Source organism: Chenopodium quinoa, unplaced genomic scaffold (genome assembly GCF_001683475.1).
Source record: "Chenopodium quinoa cultivar QQ74 unplaced genomic scaffold, ASM168347v1, whole genome shotgun sequence".
Classification (NCBI taxonomy): domain Eukaryota; kingdom Viridiplantae; phylum Streptophyta; class Magnoliopsida; order Caryophyllales; family Amaranthaceae; genus Chenopodium; species Chenopodium quinoa.
Window position 1 is genome coordinate 5,126,492 of NW_018743697.1, and position 26,116 is coordinate 5,152,607.

Genomic DNA, 26,116 nt, shown 5'->3' on the forward strand with positions numbered 1-26,116 from the left:
GTTAGATGAGATTGGCGTTGTAACGCTATTACTTTCATGAAAAAAAAGATAGATTATTACCCAAAAATGTATATAATATGTGCAACTATCTAACTTCAATCATACTTCTAGGGAAAAATTCATAAACAATTACTATACAGTGTAATTAATCATGGGATCCATCATATGTTCTATTAAGATGCGTGTATGGGTCCAAGGTCCATTAGTACAAGTAAGCAACTTGATATAGTCTGTACGTGGCCTGGTTCATTAAGTTGATAGAATATATATATATATAAACCTATAGAATTATTTGAGTTTATCCAATGTCGACATTGGACATTTAACTATTTAGTTTTTGGTTTATAAATTGAAACATTTATAGAACAAGATCCCACATATATGTTCTTTCTCATCGGCTTCTTTAATTATCACAATGGATAATGATTTTAAAAGTTTGACTATATAAATTGTAAATAAAAGGATTAAAAAACAAGGAATTTAAGTTGAAGGAACTAATAAAAGAAAAACATATTTTTGCTTTGGTTTTCTTCAATTTTTTTTTCCTTCTCATTTTATGTATATTTTACATAAAATTAAAAAAAAAATTCCCATAATATTGATTCAAAAATAAATTCCGTACAGAGTGTCCACGTAAGATCGTTTTTTGCTGTTGGTTCAACTTAAAACCGCTAATAGTAATAGCGGTTTTTAAAAAGAGACTGCCTCTAACATTAACAGGTCTCTTTACGTCCTAGGTTAATTCACAAGGCTTAGTCTGCAGGAAGATAATTTCAAAGAGATCGTCTTTCAATAAGACAGGTCTTTTTGCGTCCTTGTTAATTCTTAGCCTACAACAAAAAAAAGAGAGTGCTGGACTAATAGGTTCAAAGAGACCGCCTTTCAATAAAAACAGGTCTCTTTGACTTTATTTTTTAAAAAAATTGCAAAACCGCTAATACTGTTAGCGGTTTTAAGTTGAACCGAAAACCAACCCTACGTGGACACTACTTTGAGAATTTGTTTTTAAAACGAAACATGAGAATTTATTTCTATTTCAACAATATTAAGGGAAACCGTTCAATAATATCTTCTCATAGAGCCTAGATAGATCATGCAAAGATAGATTTAACAGCTAATATATGAGGTTGACATGGATAATCAGATTCACCGTATCGGTCAATTAGTCAATTTTAGAGAAAAAACATACGAGTATTGGTCACTAACTCACTTACACGAAAGCAACGGCTTCGTTTTAGCCAAAAAAAACGTACGGAAATCCTAGAAAAAGCCAAACTCGCACGTTTTAGGAAATGTCACACACTCACACGCCCTTCAACTTTGGTTATATCCATTTGTCGATGCCAATTTGCCAACTAAAAGTCACTGACCAAGGAATCCATTTGTATTATTTTAAAAATTTTACAAGAATTATTTTATTTTTTATTATTTTTTTGGATTTTAAAATGTGTTTCTTGGTTCTTGCACATATAGGTTTGTAAATTAATCAATCTAGATAATGATAATGATAATTTTTTAGGAACTTTTTCTCAAGCAAATTAGCTTGGCAAAGCTAATTGTATTTTTTAACTCCAATGGTCAAGCTAATAGCTATAGACTATTTCTCTAACTACAACCATTCGAGTTGATTACAACTTTAGTAAAATATTTTACTACTATATTTATAAAAGAAATATCATGCTAGATTAGCCTCAATATCTAAAATATCATTACTTACAATTAAAGACCAAAAACAGTGATTTTGTCTCCAGTAAAAAAAAAATTAAAAAAAAAACTCTCATAATTTGTCTCTTAAAACTTTAAAATTTGCATTGAATGCAAGAGGAGAGATAAAATTTTATTACTAGTAAAAGAAAAAATTGGGAGCATATTAATAAGCCCAGGCTTCATTGGATCCTACTAAAAGAGTTAAAAGGCCACAATGGTCCGATCACAAAGCTCCCTAACAAGCTTATCTGACCACATGGCTTTCCATCCATTGCAGCCTTAAATTAGGCCCATATTTTACGGTACATATGTATATGATGCTGATTACTTGATGGGCCATTTCATTTTAGTATTTGTTATTATTTATATTTTTTAATAAGCCATGACTGGATTTGGCAAACTGACCCATACCCGATATACCTCGAACTCTACCCAAAATCAGTTCTCTCCATAATCTATACCCATTCCCGACCCGACTCAGTAATAAGTGAGTGTAAAATTTTTTTTTTAATGATCAATTTATTAAAATTACTTATTGGCAATAGAATCAAAATGATCCAACTTGAATGATCCGATTGTTATCGCTTCTTATCACTATTTTAGATTTTTAGTGCTACATATTATGTGGCATGTAACAATATTTTTTTTTTTTTTTTTTTTAAATATAGTACTTGTAAGTGTTAGAAAAATTGTTCACTATGGGCCTCTTGATCCTGGTTTTGGCCCAGCCCTTTACTAGCTACATAGTATAATTATATGTTTTCAAAAAAAAAAAAAAAAATTAAATAAATAAATAAATAAAATTAAGGTAAGAAAAGGAAAACATTAGCTACATTGCCTAAATGTATCTATTACTGTCTTCTATAAAACTTGATGTTTGAGAAATATTTGGAAGATATACAACTCAGTCTAATGGGTTAGAACGCTAAATAAATAGTTAAAATTCAACCTATAAATGTAATTTGTATTTTATGCCTCTTTTGCACAATATGCTCATTAGATGAGAAAGAAGGTTAACTTAATCAATGTAATAAGTAAAAGTAGAGAGAAATAAACTTGCTACTGTATAGTGTATTTGTGTTGTACTCGGTAGTTTTTTATTTTTTAAATTTTTTTTTTAAAACTTAGTCTTTCCAAAATGAAGATACAATTAAAAAAAAAAACAAGGGTGAGACAGGTCTACTTCTTAAATGTGAATCTAGGCCCCCTTTACCAAAGTGACAGGTGACAGCAATTATTGGTCCTTTGTTTTATTGAAAATAGTTGCATGAAAGTTTAGATTTAGAGACTAGGCCCCCTTTTACCAGTTTATCAGGAATAAAGATGCCAGAAACAACAATATCATAAAAGTTCATACCAATCATACTGTTAAACCTGTTAATTAATGGATAACTATTACCACTTTAATATAATAACAGCTTTAAGATATGCTTACTACTAATTACTTTGACACTTCAAAAAAGTTGGAATTTTGAATATTCAAACTTCTATTGTCCATGTTTTCTTCTAGTTTTCATTGTCTTGGTTCAGTGGACCTCCTCCTGTCTTCTAATCAATGAAAAGTTGAAAACCCAAAACTCTGATAAAGGATTTCATATATAGTTTGTTCTTTGGCCTTTGTACTGATTACTACTGAACACTTCAGCACCGTAGTGCCTAGTACTCGAACATTGGCTCGAGCATTTCTCTACCATTTAGAATACAGTTTTACTCACTATAAGAGTAAAACTGTAAACATTTCGTCCCTTATTATTTGCGTAATTGTTACTGTATGCAAGGAGACTTTATGCATATAAGTTAGTAGGTGTGTTAAGTTTTGTACCTCAATCTATGATATTTGTTATTAATGCTAGTACTAGTTTATTCACATGCAATGCTAAGCCAAATAATGTAGTTTTGTTCCAGCAGAAGAAGCCAGCCAATACTCCACTCCACCAAACTTACCACTGCTACATAACCATCAACAGATTTATATGCACAAAAAACAAAGCTCCATTAAATTCAATACTAACACATGAAACCCACAGTATTTTGTTTTTTCCTATGTTTTGTTTTTGCTGTCTCTTCTAATCAATTTTATACACTTTAAAAAAAAGAAGCTTAATAATTATACTTGTACAAAATTCATATACTAATAATATTATAGATTCTGTTACAACATTCAAGATACTCGGTCCTCTTCATTCACTTGTTTTCTGAAGTGGAAAACACCCTGCTGAGATTCTCATAATTGTACTCACTCAAATTCACACTCCCATTTTTTTTATACATCAAAAGTTCTATGATTCTGAGCCAAAAATATTACTTAAAAATGTTACATTTAACAAGAACTGCTACAAATACCTATAGTGGTTGTTGCATTGTTACAACTAAAGGACTTGTGACAGTATGCTTTCCATCAGACCATATTATTGCACCACTTCTTGTGTTGGATGACCCTGCTGATAGTGGTATGGCCTCGACTTGAACCCGAACCAAGAAGTTTAGTTTCTGACCGATACGTCGAAAACTGAGCTGCTCGGGTTCCACGGTCACATTTGTGCCCGTGGGTGGGACGATTTTAACCCGATAAACTGAATTTGGATCCCCTACATTGGTGGCGATTCGGATTGAATGGCTAGACATCTTATGTTGTCCATATTGTACAAAAACGTATGAGATTGAGGGATAATTTAAGTTACCCACATGACCTGCCCGTTTTGCACCTTGGCAATTGGCCTTTTTTGGGGCTATGAGCTCAATGTTGCTAGTTGTATAATTAGAGTTGCAAAGGAAGTCTATGTAATCATAAGTTGTAAGGTCATAGACCAAACCTGGGTCCATGGCCTTTTGAGGGTGCACATGACCTGCCCCGAAATCCATCACGGTGGACTCGTTTCCGGTTGACTCGTCCCTCATGGTGGCACCTTGGTTGTCGAGGGTGTACGCCGTCGTCATCAAGGCGGACCGGATGGCGGCCGGGCTCCAATCGGGGTGGGCCGCCTTTAGCAAGGCCGCAAGGCCCGACACGTGCGGGCATGCCATCGACGTCCCCGACAATATATTAAACTCCGCCCTACGCCGGTCCGTGATCAAGCCCGATGGGCCAACCCGTTTGGTCCATGATGCCAATATATTCAACCCGGGTGCAATCAAGTCCGGCTTGAGTATCTCCGGCGTTTCCGGGTTCGGCCCACGGGCCGAGAATGCGGCCACCACCGGAGCGGGCCGGACCCCAACCCGGGTCCCCCGGAACACAATCGTCGCCACCGGCATAGCCGACCGCTTCAAATTATCGGCAATGTACCTACGGATAACATCCCCGTTAGCAGCCCCGACAGAGGTGGCGGGCACCACGTGGCAATCAGCCACCAACCCTTCCCCATCAAAAACAGCATTAGCTAAAATCATACCAACTCCTCCCGCTTCTTTCACCACCTCTCCTTTAGCCACCCTAGAATTAATCCCTCTATCACACAACACAATCTTACCTCTAACCATATTCGGATCCAACGAACCTTCCAAACACAACGAAGCCGAATACCCTTGACCACCTCCACCACCACCCTCCCTACTACCCGCATACACAAGCGGGTACAACTTACCGGGCTCAAGCCCGTCGGGCCCTCTATAAACACTCACCCCAGAAACCCTCCTCCCATTTCCTAACACTACATCCGCAGGAAAATCCCTATCAATTGACCCTGCACCCACAGTAGTCACCCAAGGGGCTACATTCGTCACCGACGAGCCCCCGGGCCCGCCATTACCGGCCGAGGCCGATACGAAAACACCGCTTTGAACAGCCCTAAAAGCAGCAATTGCAATAGAATCAAGATAGTATGGAACTACTACACCACCAACTGACAATGATATAACATCAACACCATCTTTAACAGCTTCATCAAAAGCCTTGAGAATATCCGAGTCGTAACACCCTGATGTCCAACACACTTTGTACACTGCCAACCTCGCCTTGGGAGCCATCCCCGCGGCAACCCCTTTAGCGTAGCCTAGGGTGTCCGCAGGGAAGACATACCTCCCTGCAGCGATAGATGCAGTGTGTGTACCATGCCCGTCGGAATCCCTTGCAGAGTGAAACTCTGTCGAGCCATTCATCTTACCATTAGTAGCCTCGTACCCTTCAAAGAAAAACTTTGCCCCAATAATTTTTTTATTACAAGGAAAATCACTAGGACAAAACCCACGCCATTTTGGAGGAATAGCATTTAGCCCACGGTCTTTAAAACTCGGGTGTTCGGGCCATATACCGGTGTCAATGACACCGATAACAAGGTCAGACCCAAAGTCAGACTCCTCGAGTAACGACGAGGTGTTAGTCGAGGAGGGTTCGAGGCCGAGGAAGAGAGGCGAGCGAGTGGTGTGAAGGGACCGAACTTGTTCGGGTATAAGCGAAAGAATGTGGAATTGTTTGGAGAGGATATCAGCATCAGCGTTAGTAAGCTGAGCGGAGAAGCCATGGAAAACGGTGTCGTATGTATGAAGAACTTGTTTAGGAGGATGGGAGGATAATGAGTCTAAGGAAGCTTGATACCAGTGAAAGTGAGTAGGAAAAATGGAGGGTTTAACATGGTGATTAACACTAATAATGAAGGTTCTTTGTTCAAGTTTTGAAGAGGTTGGAAATGAATGTATTGGGAGGGAAAAGAGGAGAGAGAAAATGATGGAGAGGAAAAAAAGCAGAGAGATTTGCATTTTTTTGGTTGGTATAAAGAAGAAATGAGGGTGCATGAATAATTTTGGGTTTATATGATGAGGTGAAAGAAATTAGGAGTAGTGTGGTGGACTGTGAAGTGGGGTTGAGTATAGTGTGATTGTTAATTGTTGGTGGGATCTTGTGTTTCCTTTTTAGTTGTTTTTAATCTTGCTTTGGGTTTAACATTTTTCACTTTCAAATAATTCTTTTGTGTCTTTTTGGCTCAACAGGTCGTGTAGTGGCGTGTTTGAAATTAATTATCATGTTACTAGTATAATCTGAATTAGCAAGGTAATAATTTGACTAAAGACAACTATATAGAGTAGAAATGTGCTGTATTTTAATTTTGTGCTTTTCTCGCTTGTAATTGAATGTGGACAATTGGCTTGGTCCGTTTGTCCTGACGTTTCAAGAATGTTTTCAATAGAAAGTAGTTACTATGATTCTGAAATTGACAAATTGTATATGCTTATCTAAATTAATTAACTCATGCATCTAATCTTGTTGAGCACTGCGCCTTTGCTGGAGTGTTGTGTGTGTTAGTGACATTGTTAATTAATTAATTACTACGAAAATATACAGATTAGGACTACTTTGAACGATAATACTCTGTACTTCTTAGTTCTTACTACAAAAATATACAAATAGGACTACTTTGAACAATAATACTTTGTACTTCTTAGTTCTTACATTACAGGTATTCGTGGGAGTGATAATACTCGCTCTGTACTTCTTACATTAACATGTAGTTGTGGGAGTAATTTGTACTAGATTACTCTTACAAATTCATAAGTTCTCATTAGGAATGCATAATATTTTCAGAGAACAGTAAAGTTTGATACAGGCAGTATGAAATCATGGAAGAGGATTTTCTTTAGTCCTCTTATTATTTGATCTTGATTGAATCCTGGAAAAATTTGGCTAACTTTCTGTGAGAATATTCTTGTGAAATAACACGGGTGCAATTATCTACCTACAATTATTATGTTTGTTTTCATCCAGTCAGATATAGATGTGTAGTGTATGTCTAACATGTGAACACATATAAAACCAATTTACAATATTAGATACCATAACCCCTCCAAAAATGGAAAAGGGGAAAAGAAATTTAATGATTATTCACTACTTCTTCCTACCCTACACACAATACAATTGCTTAATATAAACTCGCTACAATATCACAGGTCATCTCTAACTCTACGCACTGTATAAGTTTATGCCACTAATTTTATATGTTAGGGCATGTTCTTATTTATTGAAGTGGGCTGAGCTGAACTGACATGAAGCCGAAGAGAACATACTCTTTAGTCATTTTCTTTTTCTCTATGACAGTCTCAATTTATATGTGAATTATCTTCCAAATAAAATCACGACGTGATAGAATCGGAGTTTAGGGTTGTGAAAATCAATAAATATTGAAATTAAAATAACCTGCTTTAAATTAGTGGTTTCCATATAAGAAAAGATAAAAAGTAATAAAAACTTTTATGGAGTGATTTACAGTCCATTGAAAATAGAGGTTGGCTTAAGCACAAAAATTGCGCCAACAACAACAGATGAGACGACAGCTCACGTGCATAATGGAGTGATCTCAGTGACTGTGGTTACTGCTAGCAAGTGGACTTGTACAAACAAAATTCAGTAACTAATTGTATGTTGTTCACTTGTGTTGTGCCAATTTTCAATGATACTCGTAATACATACAGACTATACAGTATAAACCAGTTATTTTGGGATCATACATTTTTGTCACTTCTCCTAATACTATTAGTAATACAGTAATACTATTATACAAGTACCATTATTCCTCTTTCTAGTTTATATGTAAGACTATGCCTTAATAGTTCTCGCAATTGTATGTGTAACCTAGCTAGCTAGCCATTAGTAGTCGAGTACTCTGTAGTTGATTAAGTTTTTGAAGATATTTTTAAAATTCGAGATTAGATTCCTACTTCCTGCACCAAAATATCAAAAAAAAAAACAAAACTTACACATGATATAATATCCCAATATTTTTTGATAATTCTAATAATTCTGTGAATGTTAAAATATCCCAATAATTTTTGTTCGACTTTTTCGCATTTTCATAGCCTTGTTTGAGATCGACAACCCTTAAGTGTTGACTATTGACCATACTTTCACATGATATAATACTAATTGTAGGGCAACCATTAAGTAATGATGTTAAAAGTTGAAGGAAAACTTAATTACAACTTTGGTGGTAGGACATGTAATATGGTATGGGATACATAAAGACCCCATAATGCAATCATAATATTCCACTCATCATCATGGCTAATTGGCTATCCCATATTTGCATGCATCTTTCTTTACCCTTCCAACTCAGTTTCACATCACGCCTTATTCTCTATTTCATCATTCCTATTCTTTATTTCCCTCAATCTTCAATATAAGAGGTAACATTCAAATTAAAGACTAAGTTTCCTATTAAGTGGATACAATAAACACTTAAAAGTTTATGTGATTCTACTAATTTATATATGCCCATATTGATTTTATAAAAGCATATATAGGTTTTATGCATGCTATAGAGAGAAGAGGAATATTTATATAAACACTTATTTAATCATGAACATTTTTGTAATGGAAAGTGTTAAGAGTATTAATATAGTAGGACTATTTACAACTTAGCCAAGGAAGGTGACTCTTTCGAATAATAACTAGTATTCAGCTCGTATGATGTACGGATTAATTTTTTACTATTGTAAATTTTTTAATTAAAGAATAATTGTACTATTGTATTTAGATTGTTCTTGGATTTTAAAAAAATATCAAAACATGTTAAATATGAAGTACATTTTATTAGTAAAATAAAATACTATGTAAATGTAATGAAATACATTTTTTTTTAAAAAAAAAAAAGTCAAAAAAGAATTTCAGAAAGAAATTTGGAAAAAAAAAATGTACTCCGTAAATAAAGTTGAGAAAATTTACATTTGATTGTTCCCTTAAATTAAGAAATTCAATACAAGGGTGAAAGAGAGGAATAGTATAGAGAGGGAAGATTGAGAAAGAATAAAAATTTGACAAAAGGGAAGATAAACTATTAATTTTTTATATAATTGAAAAATGATATGAAGTATAATGAAATTTAGAGGAACCAAGAGACACAAATGAAAATTGAGCATTGTATTTTTGAAGTGATTGAAAACATTTGGGATAGAGAACAGATTATTATTATTATTATTATTATTATTATTATTATTATTATTATTATTTTTTGTTTTATTATTATTATTATTATTATTATTATTATTATTATATCTCAAAAACAAAAGTCATACAACCTACAATAAATTAGTGGGAAGCCGAGATACAATATGGGCCCCCACTCCTCTAGCTATAGCAAATCCTACCCTAGTGAAGATATATGAGCTGCAGCACGAGCCCCGATGTCTTGCGTCGTCGAGAACCTCTGAATCCGCTTCAGCAACGCAACAACCTCCTTCTCTAATTCCCCAAGCGAAGAAAAGAATAAGGGAATGAAACCATATCCAATCGCCTGACATCGAGCTTCATACTTAACCCGCTTCCGATGAGCAGCTATTATTATTATTATTATTATTATTATTATTATTATTATTATTATTATTATTATTATTATTATTATTATTATTATTATTATTATTATTATTATTATTATTATTATTATTATTATTATTATTATTATTTTACACTTTAGGTTGAAATATTTTTTTTTTTAAAAAGAAAAAAAAAACAAGTGTCCTTTAAACTTCTAGTTTTAAAATTGAACAATAATATAATACTCCCTCCGTTTTTGAATACTTGTTCCACTTTTTATTTTCGGCCATTTTTAAACACTTGCTCCATTTTCTTAATTGAAAAACTTTTACAATAATTAATTTATTTCTCTTACCTTATGGACTCAACTTAAATCATATTTTATTAATTTTATATTCGATCTCCTCCAATTCTCTTAACCACCTTTGCTTTTTACATTTTCTCCTCCATTTCCTCTTATTCTTAAATCATATTCTACATTTTCTCTTGAATCATATTCTTTATTCTTCCATCAATCCAACTACCTCCATTTTGATGAAAAAATAAAGCAAGTATTTAAAAATAGAGGGAGTACTTAAATACTCCATGATAGTTAGGAAATGGTTGAATTTTGGAAGCTATTATCCCGGCCCAAATTCAAAAAAGTAGCACCCACAAACTAGCCCACAAAAGTTGCTACTTTTTGAGACTCCATAATATACAAATATCCAAAATTACATTAGGAAAAAATTGTCAAAAATAATACAAACTTTGAGCGATCCGCTAAAAACAAGTCAAACTTTTAATTATTTCTAAATAATACAAACTTTGAGAGATATCCGCTTTAAACAAGTCAAACTTTGAGAGATATCCGCTTAAAACAAGTCAAACTTTTAATTTTTTTATTTATCTTACAAAGTTGTTTAATAGTTTTAAAAAAATAATACAATATCACGTGTTCCATATAACTTATTCATGAGGCAACTAATCGGTTTTAACTTGTTTAAAATGGATAACCCTCAAAGTTTGTGTTATTAAAAAATAATTAAAAGTTTGACTTGTTCTTGGCGGATTGCTCAAAGTTTGTATTATTTTTGACAATCTTTCCGATACATTAACCTTCATGACCTAACCAAATTACCAAAGCTGAGAACCAAGCAAAAGCAAGGATATCAAACCACTACGCTTCTACGGGCTCTTTAAGCGTACCCTTCCCCTCGCATTTTGGGGTCTAAATGGTTAATTACAATCAGATTAACCTGAGCAAATTTTTGGCCCTATAAAACTTTCTTCTTACATGTCGAGAAATAATAGACAAAAACAAACCAAAGCTCTAATAAACATTTTACTTCTCAACAATTATACACTTCCTACTTTATGATCCTTATTTTAAAAGAGGGAACACTATACTATGCTATTAGGTCCCGTTTTGTTCACCTTATTTTCACTCATTAAGGGTTAATAAGTTCAAATAAGGTTAAGTTCAGATAAGTTTAGATAATATAAGTTCAGCAAAAATAAGTTCAGATAAGTTGTGATAAGGGTTAGGCCAGGTTATGTTAAAATAAGTTTAGAGAAGTTGTGATAAGGGTTAATCAGGGTTACCCAAGTTTAATTTGTAAATAAAATAAGTTTTAATAAGGGATAATAAGTTCAGATTAGTTAAGATAAGATCAGATAAGTAAAAATCAGGTGAATATAATACATTTTTAATCAGGGCTAATAAGTTCAGATAATTTTAGATAAGATAAGTTCAGTTTAGCTAAGATACGTTCAAATAAGTAAAAATCAGGTGAATAGACCACACCCTACCGTGTAATTTTTATAGTAGTGAAAATCATACATTATTCATATGCTCCGTTTAATTATTTTTGTTCTTGATCATTTTCTTTAAATTAGGAAATGAAAATAATTCGAACCTATGTTACTAAAGTTATTTACTTATGAATACTACATGTCGATAGATTTGTTGTTTAATGGAAAAATTAAAGATATGGAGTACTTCCTCTTTTTTTTATAAGCAACCGGCCAAATTTGCACATTTGTCGAGATACAATTTTGACCATCAATATTTTTAATTAGGATCTTGCTAACGAGCGCACCGGGGCGTTAGATAAAGATAAATTATATTGGTTGAAATGGTATTAAGTTAGGAATTCATGACAAAATCACGCGTCGTTCGGTGTAATTAATGTTAATTTTACTCTAATATTTACACTTTAATTCTCTTATCTAACGTCCGGGGGCGCTCATTAGCTTTTGCCTAATAAAAATTATGAAAAAATTAATTATGAAAGTATGTAGGCATTATAACAAACTAGATGAAGCCCGTGTGATGCACGATTTGTTTGATTTTTTTAAAAAAATATTTGTTTTTGTATTAATGTGCTAAAATTTGTTATATATTTGGATAAAATTCTTAATATCTAAAAATAATATTTAATATTTAATTAGTTTAAACTTAAAAATTTCATTCGTCAATTTTTTTACGTAGCATTTGAATTATTTAATTATAAAAGAATTTAATAATCTCTTATTTGATTGGCTACAACAAAAATTTATAAACCTACGTGGTGCTCTAAGAAAATTAAATCCTACATGGCTCTCTAAAAACTCGGGAAAAAACTCCCCTTTATATATATATATATATATATATATATATATATATATATTAAATTCAAAAATATATTATATGATTATATTTATATATTACGGAGTATATATTAGTAAAAAAAAAGAACAAATCAATGATAAGATATATATATAGTGGAAAATCTCAACCGTAGCTTATAAAAAAATGAAGAGTGTACAATATAAAAGAGTCATATATATTAGTATACTAGCATAGTGCCCGTGCGATGCACAGTTTACAAATCAAATTATTAAACCCGTAGGAAAAATAAAAATAAAAACAAAGGTAATTCATTTGCTATTAAAGGACTTGGTTACTAATGGTCAATAAAAAAAAAATTAAAGGAACGTTATTTGAATAGTATTTTATGTTATTTGAATTTCTTTTAATTTTTTATAATGTTATTTTATTAATTGAAAAATAATTGAATAATACTCCACACAGCTATATAAGAAGTGGACTAATTTATTTATATCTCCCGTTGAGAAAAAACTAAAATTTTCTTATCATACCATCTGCATCAGTAGCTACAATTAATCTAATATATACATGTTTTATTTACCTGTCGCACTCATTAAATCTATAGACACAATAATAACCTTATATTTGACCTACCAGAACATATATTTTCCTAAGTTAACCATTGTGCCAAAAACTATATATTATATAATAGTCACATATATAACCAACAGCTGATTATATATAGTATACAACATAAATACTTCGTATATAGGTATGGATACTGATAATTTTATATAAATAAAATATATGGAGTATATATTACTAAGATTTATTCCTACCTTAATTATAAAAAGGTTAACAAAACTCTTATAATATTGCATGGACATTTATATATCTAAAAATGTTCTTTTTACATATATTTTCCCCATTTAATTTTAAAAGCCTTAAAATTATCTCTTGAAGTCGCTAAATTGATTTAAAAGGTTATGTTTATTTCAATATTTAGAGCCAACTATTTTCATTTCCTTTTGTTTTAATTTTTCTATTTAGAATTTATTAGACTATTAGGTTTCAAGATCGAAGTCAATATCTTTTTACCGTACAATCACTAAATCAAAGTCGCTCAACTAAAGTTTTGGACATTGCATAGCTACACAACATCCAACACATTTAATGATTACATGCAAATAATTTTAATAAAACTACGCATTCGATATAAGTTATTAAACAATTTAACTATATATACATTTTGATAGGTTTATACCTTTCATATTAACAAAAATTTACAAATGTTATTATTATATTTTGAAAAAAAAATAGACTTTTGAGTTTTGTATAAGATAGATAAAGGATAAGTTAATTCCCGTCATATATGCATTGAGTTTTGGGTGTCTTATCCGGTTCACCCTTTGGGCTAATCCAGATTTGAGGATCAGTTCTAGGTTATTAGGTTTCATTCCCCTTCCGATTGTTGTTGCAGGGGAGCGAACACAGGTCCTCCCTACCTAGTGTAGTCTCAATCACCACTACACTAACAACCAATTGGTGTGGTGGTGATTGGGACTTGACAGGGTAAAGTCGTATCCCCTAATAAAAAATAATTACCTAAGTCCTCTAACTAAAGCAGATAGGGAAGTAGGGTCGATCTCCACAGGGAAACAAGTCTTTCTATTCCTAATTAACTAATATAATCTAGATTATGAAGTAACCAATATTTATATTTGAGTAATAAACTAACCTACGAAGAACGAGAATAGGGAGAAAACAATATATAAAAGGATCTAGGGCATAGGTCCACCAATAAATAATACTCCAGGGTAAAACATAATAATCAATCATTGACATTGCATAAATAACATGATTAACAGGCTCTCGCAATTTATTAATCAACATAGATCTAACAGGCTCTCGCAATTTACTAGATCTAAGTCCCTATTGAAAATAGCCTTTAATATCAAATTAACATCTGCTCGATTCATCAATTCAATATTGATATACTTTTACAAGCCGTAATTGTAAAACGTTAAAACAATTCAATAAGAAATTATCATGCAATACCAATAATTAATAATATTCAATCATCAATGCATCAAATAACCAGATTGTAAAGGGCTTTCGCTACATATTACAATCACACAATTAATTTACCGGTATTAAATCTCATTTCTCGAATCTCGACTTAACCATTTATAAATTGACCTGCCTATTGAAACTAGACCTAAATATCAATTCTCATCTCTCGAATCTCGAATCAATGTTGTCAAAATCATGCATAAAAGATCAGGCCTAATCTAGTCACAGAGCATTAAATCAATCAATAGGAAATTAATCTAGCATTGATAATTAACAACAATAAATTACCCCTTCATATTATTTAATGATCCCCATAAACCCTAGAAATAGAACTACTCACACATATTAAAAACTAAACTAATCAAAGCAATAAAACAAGTCATGATGGAAGGAATAAAATAAACAACTAAGATTAAGAGAAGAGAAATCGTTACCAAACAAATCTGTAATTAAGAGTAGAATTAAGAACAAAGGTTTAAGAGAGAATTTAAGAGAGAGAAAATATTCTAAGTAGAGAGAGAAAGTCTAAGAAAAAAGGTAAATCCAAAATTACGTACAAATCTCGTACTTAAACGTTCCCTAAAACAAAAATTAAAACTAAACTAATCAGGTCCTATAGAAACACGCGCCCGATCGAGTAAAGGGCCGCCCGATCGGGCCCGCCTTTTTCTTTCCGCTCCTTCTCAGCAGCATCGCCCGATCGTGCTAGATGCTCGCACGATCGGGTGCGCTACAAGCCACGCACAACACTAAGCATGCCGCGCCCGATCGTGCTAACACTTGCCCGATCGGGCCCTTGCTTCACTTTGAGGCTCGGATTTCGATTGGGCTTGATTTCTCGGCCCAATACGGATTTCCTCTTCGGGTCTTGAATACTTGGTCCAAATACCTCGGAATCCCAATTACCGAGCCCTTAATCACCGGCTCGATGACTCTAACCGGCCTTGGGCTATAAAATCTGGTCGTGTTTCTCCAATGCTCGTGATTGCTCCAAAATAACTCGGGAAAATACTCCAAAAGCATAAACCCCTGCAAAAGTCAACCAAATCTACGAAAACACTAGAAAACACCAATTAGTAATAAAAGTGGCTCTAAAGAGCCAAAAACACTACTAATTATGACCAAGGGACGGGGGTAAAATACCATATAAAATAGACACATCAAACTCACTCAAGCCAAACCTTTGCTTGTCCCTAAGCAAAGATCTCATCAATGAATCAATAAATATGCTTCACCCCAAAAGTAAAAATCAAGCACAAACGATCCAGGGTAAATCAAATAAACATGCTTCAAAATCAACCAATCGAATCCATCTAATTACCAATCTTCCTTAACAATTGTCAAATAGAGTAAACAACAAGAGCATATAGAATTCAAGACTAGTGCTTACGCACTCAACTCTCATTTTTGTGGCGAGTAAAAGATGTACTCGATCGCTCTCCATCCAACCCTTTATGTGAACAATGCCCTCCCAACTCACACTCACGTGTGTATAAAGCAATGAACGCTCAACCCTAATAGTCGACTCGAAATATGTCAAATCATAACTTGCATTGATAAACAACACTTTCGCATTCATACAATTCTATGAACAAAGGTCGGAAGGTCTTTAAAGCTTGTAATGTAAGGCTAGGGTAAAGGGTAGGAATCATTTGGGAACAAGTGAGAGAAAAACTATGCTTAAGGGAGCAAATCCTATCAAAACCCATGATCAAAATAAATTATGATCAACATCTCCTACATAACCAACTCTAACATCAACCAAATATACTCCAATCATAATAAACAATCCCAACACTTACAATTTCACTCATAAAAATATAATAATGAAGAAATAGAATGAATAAAAAAACTTTATTTTCCAAACTTGAATTTTTCATTGAGGCTCAAAATTATTTTTCTTTGATCAACCTCCAACTAGAACATTTGAACATTTTTTTTTTCTTTTGAAGTTCACTTATTTTTTCAACATATTTTTTTTCTTTGAACTTCTCTTTTTTTTTTTCATAATATCATGCTTTATTTTTTTTTTAAGAAAATATAACTCTCAAACTCATCAAAAATAAACATGATCAACAACAAAACAACTTCTCAAAACCCACCCAAATTGTGCAAATAATAAGCACACTACAAACTCCCTCACCTCACTCACTAATAGCTCCCCCAAGCCAAGCTTGGGACTAGTAACCAATGGGGAAAAATAGGCTTGTAATATGGCTAATAAAACAACAAAAGGTCAAGGCAACAACATGGGTAGCAAGAAGGGAACAAATGTATTTACAATATCTGGAGGCTACCTAAAAGAACAAACGCCTTCGTCCTCCAAAATGTGCATAATAACGAATCATATAAATATTACTAATAGTTGCGAACCAATACTCAAATTCATTGACATACCAGGAACTATGGAACTATCACACATTCCTTAACCAAATCAACTAGTCAAGCACTATATTCACAAGAAGTTGGACAAAATTGACGCATGTTAAGGTTTCAAGGCAATCAAACATCAAATCATGATCAACTAATCCACAATTCCTATCATCAAATACCAAGAATCAAAACAATTTTCTCAAGTAAGGGGCACAGGGAAGCATAATTTACAATTCAATGGAACGTATTTTTGGATTTTTTATTTTTCAATTTTTTTGTATTTTTCATATATAAGAAAGCAATAAAAAACTACACTAGGAAAGCAATAAAAACTATACTAGAAAGCAAATAAAAAGAGAAAAGGAAGAGAATTACCAAGCGAAAGATCACCCCCCAAGCCAAATCAAGCAATGCCCTCATTGACTTGGGAGTGTAGCCTACTCCTCATCCTCATCCATCCTCGAATATCCCCCTCCGTGGCTATAACCGGCTCCTCCATGGCTAGAGCCACCACCACCATAACCCGAACCACCTGCAAAGTAGTTAGGGTCCACATTACCCCCAAGCCCACCAAAAGGTACATCGGTCCCATAACCATGGACCGATGAGTAGTCTACATAGGTACCATAGGCACTTGGGTTCGTATATCCACCTTGCGGATATTGGAACCAATTGGGAACAAGTGAATCGGGGGGAATAGCCCCCCGACGGGCATAATCATCATACACGGGGTATAAACCCCTCCCTAGGTTCCTCTCCACATACCCCACCCGACTATCTAGAGACCCTACTCTAGTGTCCAAGTTCCTAACCATACCCTCAACTCTCCCTTGCCCCATCTCAATCCTATCTAATTGGCTCCTAAAAGCCAAAAAGTCATAAAGGGCGTTGGGGTCAATGTTGTAGTTGGTTGAGGAAGTGGGAATATCATATGTAAAGGGTGGAGGTGGTGGGTAGTGTGGTGAATGGTGATGAGGTGAGTGTTCTATGGGAGATTGGTGGGGTTGAGGTGAAGGGTGAGGTGGTTGAACCTCACCTTGACCGTTAATCTCGAAAGTGTAAGAAGGCTTCCCCTTCTCAAATTTGGTCAAGGTGGGGTTGGGTAAAGTGAAAGCATTATCCCTCCTACCCGATTCCCGTTGAATCACCCACCAAGTCTCACCTCCCATGACATTAATCCAATTAAGGCCACCTAAATAGGGTAGATCCATAATAGTTGGGCCGGCTACCTTACTGTCATTGTTAGGGACAAAGTTAAGGTGCTTGACTGCTACGTGTGTTACTAGGCCACCAAAACAAATGGGTACCCTAGACCTACCCGCCTCGACCGCATTGGCCACCCGTTGGAAGGGATTGGCCATTTTGTGGACTATGTTGAGCTTTTCGCTCCTAGGGATCATGTATGACCCTAGCAATTCAAGCTCATCCCGCCTAACATTGGCGGGTTCATGCCTTCCAAAAATGGTATGGCCAACAAACCGTTGCCAAAACTTTGGCACGGGATGTTGTATCCAAGTGCCCTTGGCATGTTGGAGGTTCAAATTAGGATCCCCCGTAAGGGATTGATAGACAATGGCAATGTTGTCTTGGGGAGGTTCAATTGGCCTATCCGATTTTAACTCAAAAAGTTTGCCAAATTATTTCAATGTCAATCTAACGTCATTATTAAGTAATCTAAATTGAACATGAGAAATTAAAGCATTAGATTTTATGACATTAAAACTAGAAACGAATTCTAAGGTTAAGTAATCATAAGTATCGTAATGCATGTTAAAGAAACCACTCATGCCAATTCCCTTGAACAACTTTTCTACATGCTTATCAATTCCTAATCTAATAAGGGTGGGGTGATGAACAAAACTAGTAGGAATTACCTGCCTCGAAGTGAGGTTGATCATCCTTTGTTTTTTCTCTTGGGTGGTGATGACCACCCTCTCCCATCCAAGAACTTGCAAATCCGGGTCAATTCTGGCCTCTTGTTGCCTTGAGCTTTCCCCCCTTACAGTTCTTGATCTATTGAGATCCATTTGTGATTAGAAAAGATAGGAATTGAAGACTTTCTCTCTCTTAGGGTTTAGAGAAAATTGAGAGAAAGTGGTAGAAATTAGGTGTAGATTGTAGAGAAAGATGAAAGGATTAAAAATATGCAAAAAATTTTGAGTTTTGATGAAAGGATTGGAGAAGATCTTGAAAATAAGGGAGTTTGAAGGTGTAAAAATGGAGGTTTTAGAGAGAGAAAGTAATGGTGAAGAAGATGAAAGAAAAAGAAAGTAAGGAAAGAACGAAGGGGAAAGGATATAGAGGACGGCCAAATAAGGCGCGCCCGATCGGGCAAGCCTCGCCCGATCGGGCGAATTATGCTGATTTCAAAAAGCTCGGTTGCGCGCCCCATCGGGCGAGCTCCGCCCGATCGGGCGCGAATACGAAAGAAATTTTCGCCCTTTCACTCGCTCGGTCGGGTGAGCTTCGCCCGACATTTCTTTTCCTTCACTCGATTTGCGCCCGATCGGGCGAAATAAGCTCGAGTTTCTAACTTCACTTGCACGCCCGATCGGGCAACCTCGCCCGATCGGACTAATTTAGCTCCGATTTCCAACTCTATTTACGCGCCCGATCGGGCGAAATAAAAGCTAAAATTTTTCCTGCTTGCGCGCTCGATCGGGCGAGCTTCGCCCGATCGGGCCCGTGCCCAGTCAGATGTCCTTAGCTTTGCTTCGATTTCTTTTCGTCTTCAAATTTTTTCTAAGTCTCTTGACCTCTCAAACCTATACCTGTACAAAAACACTTATAAATGGTAAAATTTCACTCTCCTCGCCTCTCTAAAATAAAAAATAAAAATAAAAATAAAAATAAAGAAAAAGGAAAAGGAAAACTAGTCTAGAAATCAAGAAATACGGGTTGTCTCCCGCAAAGCGCTGGTTTATCAAGGTCCCGCAAGACCTTCTTACCAAGTACAATAACTAGGACCCTTGGCCTAACGCTTGATCGGGTGGTTTCTCACCTGGTCTAGCGGTGTTTAGGCTGCGATGCGGCTTCCTGACATACCCTGTGGGACGCCAAATCACCTTATTTGGTGGATCCTCCTTGACTTGGACTGGGGGATCTTCAAAGCTACGCACCAAAGATCCTTCTTTGATCGAGGATTGCTACAAATTGTCATTGCATTCAACACTTGCAACTTGATCTGGCGGGATACCTACCGTAGGCTCAATTTGCACAACTTGCTCGATCGGTTCCACCTTTTCATCCTCGAAACCAAGACCAACGGTGTAAAGTGCTCTTTCTATTGCATCGACTTCCTTCTGCCATTTGTCTATCTCATCTGAAAGGGATGCAACACAAGATACCGCCTCCAAGGGATCTTTTTCAAGAGCTTGGGGCTTGTTAGAATAATTTTCAACCACATTAACACTGAAACATTTCTCCTCAGTCATGGAGCTTTTAGGGGCATTATTCAGATTAAAAACAACTTTATCATCCCCTACTGATAATGTTAACTTACCACTTCTTACATCTATGACTGCTCCTGCAGTGTTACGGAATGACTACCCAAAATAATTGGGGTTTGCATATCCTCAGCCATATCAAGAACAACAAAATCTACAGGTATATAAAATTTACCTACTCTAACGGGGACATACTCCAAAACACCTAAGGGGTATTTGAAAGAACGGTCGGCCATTTGTAGAGTTATATTGGTAGCTTTTAATTTACCCATATTCAACTTAGAACACACAGATAATGGCATGACGCTAACACTAGCACCCAAATCACATAATGCATTATCAATCAAGAGATTGCCAATATGACAAGGGATAGAAAAACTACCCGGATCTTTTAATTTAGGTGGAGACTTATTTTGGAGTACGAAACTACACTCCGCAGTGAAAGCTAATGTCTCTACCTCACTAATAGACCTTTTCCTCGTCAATATTTCTTTCACAAATTTTGCATACGAGGGGATTTGTGTGATTAATTCAGGGAAGGGAACTGTTACCTTCAAATCTTTTACCACCTCCAGGAACTTACCAAACTGCTTATCCAAGTTTGTCTTCAATTGACTATTGGGGAATGGAAGTTTGATGATTGGCTTTGGGGAATTATTGCCCTTATCTGGAGTAGCCACCTTCTCTGGAGTCGTACCCTGCAATGTAGAATTAGATATGTTAGTACTATCCTTTAGCCCTGCAGGGCTATCAACTACATCGTTTGGTTTAACGGAATCAAGATTAGCATTATTTAATAAAACAGGTTCATCAACTCTGGGCATAGGGGGCCCTTAATAGTTTGAATCACTCCTTAGAGTAATTGCAAATGCTTGATCTGTAGGCTGGGTCAGCTGTGCCGGCAGAGCTCCCTGTTGGCGGGCTTGTAGAGTAGCGGAAAGTTGCGCAATTTGATTATCTACAATTTCATTATGTGCTAGAATTTGATCAATTGTCGCATCTCTACTCTCCATGTGCTTTTGCATATTAACCAACATTGCTCTAATTTCCACCAGAGAGGAGTCGGAAGATGAGGAGGTTTGTTGTGGTTGGTTCTTCTGGCCAGCATTGGGATGATAATATTTCTGCTGCTGTTGTTGTGGCGCCTGTGGTTCTTGTGGTGGTGGATTTTGAACATTAGTACTCCGGTAGGAAAGGTACGGATGATTCCGATACCCAAGATTGTAGGTGTTGGAGTATGGGTTATTCTGCCTATAGGCTTGAAAGGCATTAACTTGCTCCACGGAACTCCTGCAATCTTGTTCCCAATGACCTATAATACCACAATTTTCACAGAAAGCCTCATTAGAATTATTATTAATCGCAGAAACATTAGCTACATTAGCAGAGCTAAGATTATCTAATTTTTGGCAAATAGAGGTCAGCTGAGCTTGTAAAAAGGATACAGAGTCAACACTATGTTTTCCCTTGTTAGCAAATCCTCTAGGATTCCCATATTGGGAATTGTGTATTGCCATATCTTCAATAACCTGACCTGCATCGTCAACATTAAGATTCATAAATCTCCCACTAGCTGCAGAGTCTAAAATTATTCGAGAAGAATTTCCAATGCCATTATAAAAGGCTTGGATTAACTGCCATTGTGCTAAATTATGGTGAGGGCATTCTCTTTGTAGGTCCTTGAACCTCTCCCAAACCTCATATAAAGATTCATCGGCTTCTTAGGCAAAGTTCTGAATCGCACTCCGTAGTACGGCTATTCTCTCTGCAAGATAATACTTGTTATAGAAGTTCAAAACAAGAGTTTCCCAGTCAGTTATACCAAGTGCAGTTCTATTTAAGCCATTAAACCACAATTTAGCTTTTCCAGTTAAAGAGAAAGGAAAGAGAATCTCCCTGATTTGGTCTTGAGTGACCCCGGCTTGCCTGATGGTGTTACAATATTGACAATAGTCAGCAATGTGAAGATTTGGGTCTTCACCCTTGGCTCCACTGTATTGCTTCCTCTCTATCATCGTTATAAATTGAGGCTTAATTTCAAATTGAACCCCGTCAAGAGCCGAAGTAGGGGTGAGATGTGGAAAGTCTGTAAGTTTGGGTTGTGAGTAATCACTAAGCTTCTTTGGAGCCGTCATCTCTGATTCTGAGTCTGATGATGTCTCTGAATTGCTAGAACCAGTCGGAGGATCGCGGTGATTATTGTTATTATCACCAGAATCCGCAAGGATTTGCTTGTAGAGATTTTTCTGTCTATAGAAAGAACGTTCGATCTTAGGATCGAATGGGATGTAACCTGATCTGGAACACCTGGGCATAAACAAACACTAGAAGCAAATATGAGATTTGCCTCAGAGAACTAATGCTCTCTGAGACAAAAAGGAAATAACCTAGACTACAAAAATAATTAGAAATAAAAATAAAACCGTTTCCCCGACAACGACGCCAAATTTTGACAGGGTAAAGTCGTATCCCCTAATAAAAAATAATTACCTAAGTCCTCTAACTAAAGCAGATAGGGAAGTAGGGTCGATCTCCACAGGGAAACAAGTCTTTCTATTCCTAATTAACTAACATAATATAGATTATGAAGTAACCAATATTTATATTTGAGTAATAAACTAATCTACGAAGAACGAGAATAGGGAGAAAACAATATATAAAAGGATCTAGGGCATAGATTCACCAATAAATAATACTCCAGGGTAAAACATAATAATCAAACATTGACATTGCATAAATAACATGATTAACAGGCTCTCGCAATTTATTAATCAACATAGATCTAACAGGCTCTCGCAATTTACTAGATCTAAGTCCCTATTGAAAATAGTCTTTAATATCAAATTAACATCTGCTCGATTCATCAATTCAATATTGCTATACTTTTACAAGTCGTAATTGTAAAACGTTAAAACAATTCAATAAGAAATTATCATGCAATACCAATAATCAATAATAGTCAATCATCAATGCATCAATTAACCAGATTGTAAAGGGCTTTCGCTACATATTACAATCACACAATTAATTTACCGGTATTAAATCTCATTTCTCGAATCTCGACTTAACCATTTATAAATTGACCTGCCTATTGAAACTAGACCTAAACATCAATTCTCATCTCTCGAATCTCGAATCAATGTTGTCAAACTCATGCATAAAAGATCAGGCCTAATCTAGTCACAGAGCATTAAATCAATCAATAGGAAATTAATCTAGCATTGACAATTAACAACAATAAATTACCCTTCATATTATTTAAGGATCCCCATAAACCCTAGAAATAGAACTACTCACACATATTAAAAACTAAACTAATCAAAGCAATAAAACAAGTCATGATGGAAGGAATAAAATAAACAACTAAGATTAAGAGAAGAGAAATCGTTACCAAACAAATCTGGAATTAAGAGTAGAATTAAGAACAAAGGTTTAACAGAGAATTTAAGAGAGAGAAAATATTCTAAGTAGAGAGAGAAAGTCTAAGAAAGAAGGTAAATCCAAAATTATGTACAAATCTCGTACTTAAACGTTCCCTAAAATAAAAATTAAAACTAAACTAATCAGGTCCTATAGAAACACGCGCCCGATCGGCGAAGGGCCGCCCGAACGGGCCCGCCTTTTTCTTTCCGCTCCTTCTCAGCAGCATCGCCCGATCGTGCTAGACGCTTGCACGATCGGGCGCGCTATAAGCCACGCACAACACTAAGCATGCCGCGCCCGATCGTGCTAACACTTGCCCGATCGGGCCCTTGCTTCACTTTGAGGCTCGGATTTCGATTGGGCTTGATTTCTCGGCCCAATCCGGATTTCCTCTTCGGGTCTTGAATACTTGGTCCAAATACCTCGGAATCCCAATTACCGAGCCCTTAATCACCGGCTCGATGACTCTAACCGGCCCTGGGCTATAAAATCTGGTCGTGTTTCTCCAATGCTCGTGATTGCTCCAAGATAACTCGGGAAAATACTCCAAAAGCATAAATCCCTGCAAAAGTCAACCAAATCTACGAAAACACTATAAAACACCAATTAGTAATAAAAGTGGCTCTAAAGAGCCAAAAACACTACTAATTATGACCAAGGGATGGGGGTAAAATACTATATAAAATAGACACATTAGGACTACACTTGGTATGAAGGACACGTGTTATAAAATATTATATTATATACATATACTTTTTTATATTATAAAAAATATTATATTATATACACATACTATTATAGTTAAAAGTATTATTATGTATAAAACAACATAAATTATTGCACATGATTGTTGTATATTTATTATAGTACATGAGCAATGCACGATTTTTAAATCAAAATGTTAGTTTTTCTAAAAAAAATTCATAAGTAATAGCATTGTTAATACGAATATTACAATTTAAAACACGAGTAATAGTTACAATTTATATCTATCCCTTTTCCGTCAAATGTCTAATTCAATTTAACTTTTATTCTTCTTGATTAGATTGGTTATTGGTTCATTTTTTTTAATTTTATATATATATATATATATATATATATATATTTTATGCAAGAAAAACAAAAGGTCATTGCAAAAGACATTGTATAGAAAAGGAAAGGCCGATTAAAATTAAATTTATGTTCAAGATTACGTATTTTTTTCCAAGACAACATTTCGGCTCAGCATTCAGTATTTGTCAAGGAGTACAACAAACGATAAAAGTAATTTTTACACTATTTTGTATCTTTATCAAAAAAATTTGTATTCATCCGATTACTTGAATTGAATTTAGGATAACTTGTAGACTATTTTGGGAAAGTATAAATAAAGATTGGAAAGACTTTATGGATTATTTGTAGTATTGGAAAGTATATATTTATTATAAAAAAATTTAAATCAATATTTATGTTGGGAAATCATGAAAATCTTATACATGTATAGAAACTTGCTTTTATTGTTTGAAGTTTAACAAAAATAACTATGCTTGAATATGTAAACAGTAATTATATAGATATATTTTATACATAAGATAAGCCAATGAGAGAGTGACATTTGTCATCCTCACATTGAGGCGCTTGTCTTTTAGTCTAATAAGATAGATTACTCCCGGAAAAATTAAAATTTGGAAATCCCTTTAACCGTTTAAGTACCTTTTGATTCTATTTAACCAACTAATACTATCATTGCTTCATCCTCATGTGTTGATCTCAATATTTTCCCAAATCTATCTTTTAAGATTGTAACTAACTGTTAAAATAAATACTCGTATCATTGATAATTTGACATATACCATATTAAAAAGCATTATCTCTTGATCAAATCCAACGTACTCTATAAAAATCTGTTTAAAGCATTATATCTCTTTATCAAATCCAGCGTATTCTATCAAAGATAATTAAAAAGAGCTAAGATTTCCACGAATTAACTCATAATAGCGGCCAAATACAATGGGAATCTTTTTGCCATAACGTTGTAGGTTGAAGACTGTACATCTTATTTACCACAATTTTCATTCTCCAAAAATCTTGGGGAAACAAAATAAAAAACCAAAAATATTAAAAGCTGAAATTTGGAAAGCCTAAAAAAAACGTTTAAATTTCCTTTTTAATTAAACTTAACTAACCATTTCCAAGATATCAGTCAATTCAAATTTAATTACTATCAATACATGTTAATACTAGCTAGTATTAATATTCAAACAAATTATTTTCTTCTTCCCTTAAAAATTGTAAAGTTTCTCA

General features: G+C 34.7%; 1 protein-coding gene across 1 annotated transcript; it reads right to left on the reverse strand.

Moving 5' to 3' along the window:
* Positions 1 to 3,681: 3,681 nt before the first annotated feature.
* LOC110684439 (subtilisin-like protease SBT1.5) lies at positions 3,682 to 6,671 on the reverse strand. Its single transcript, XM_021860900.1, has one exon. It carries the CDS (start codon positions 6,436 to 6,438, stop codon positions 4,051 to 4,053), a length of 2,388 nt encoding a protein of 795 aa, XP_021716592.1. The 5' UTR covers positions 6,439 to 6,671; the 3' UTR covers positions 3,682 to 4,050.
* Positions 6,672 to 26,116: the final 19,445 nt, after the last annotated feature.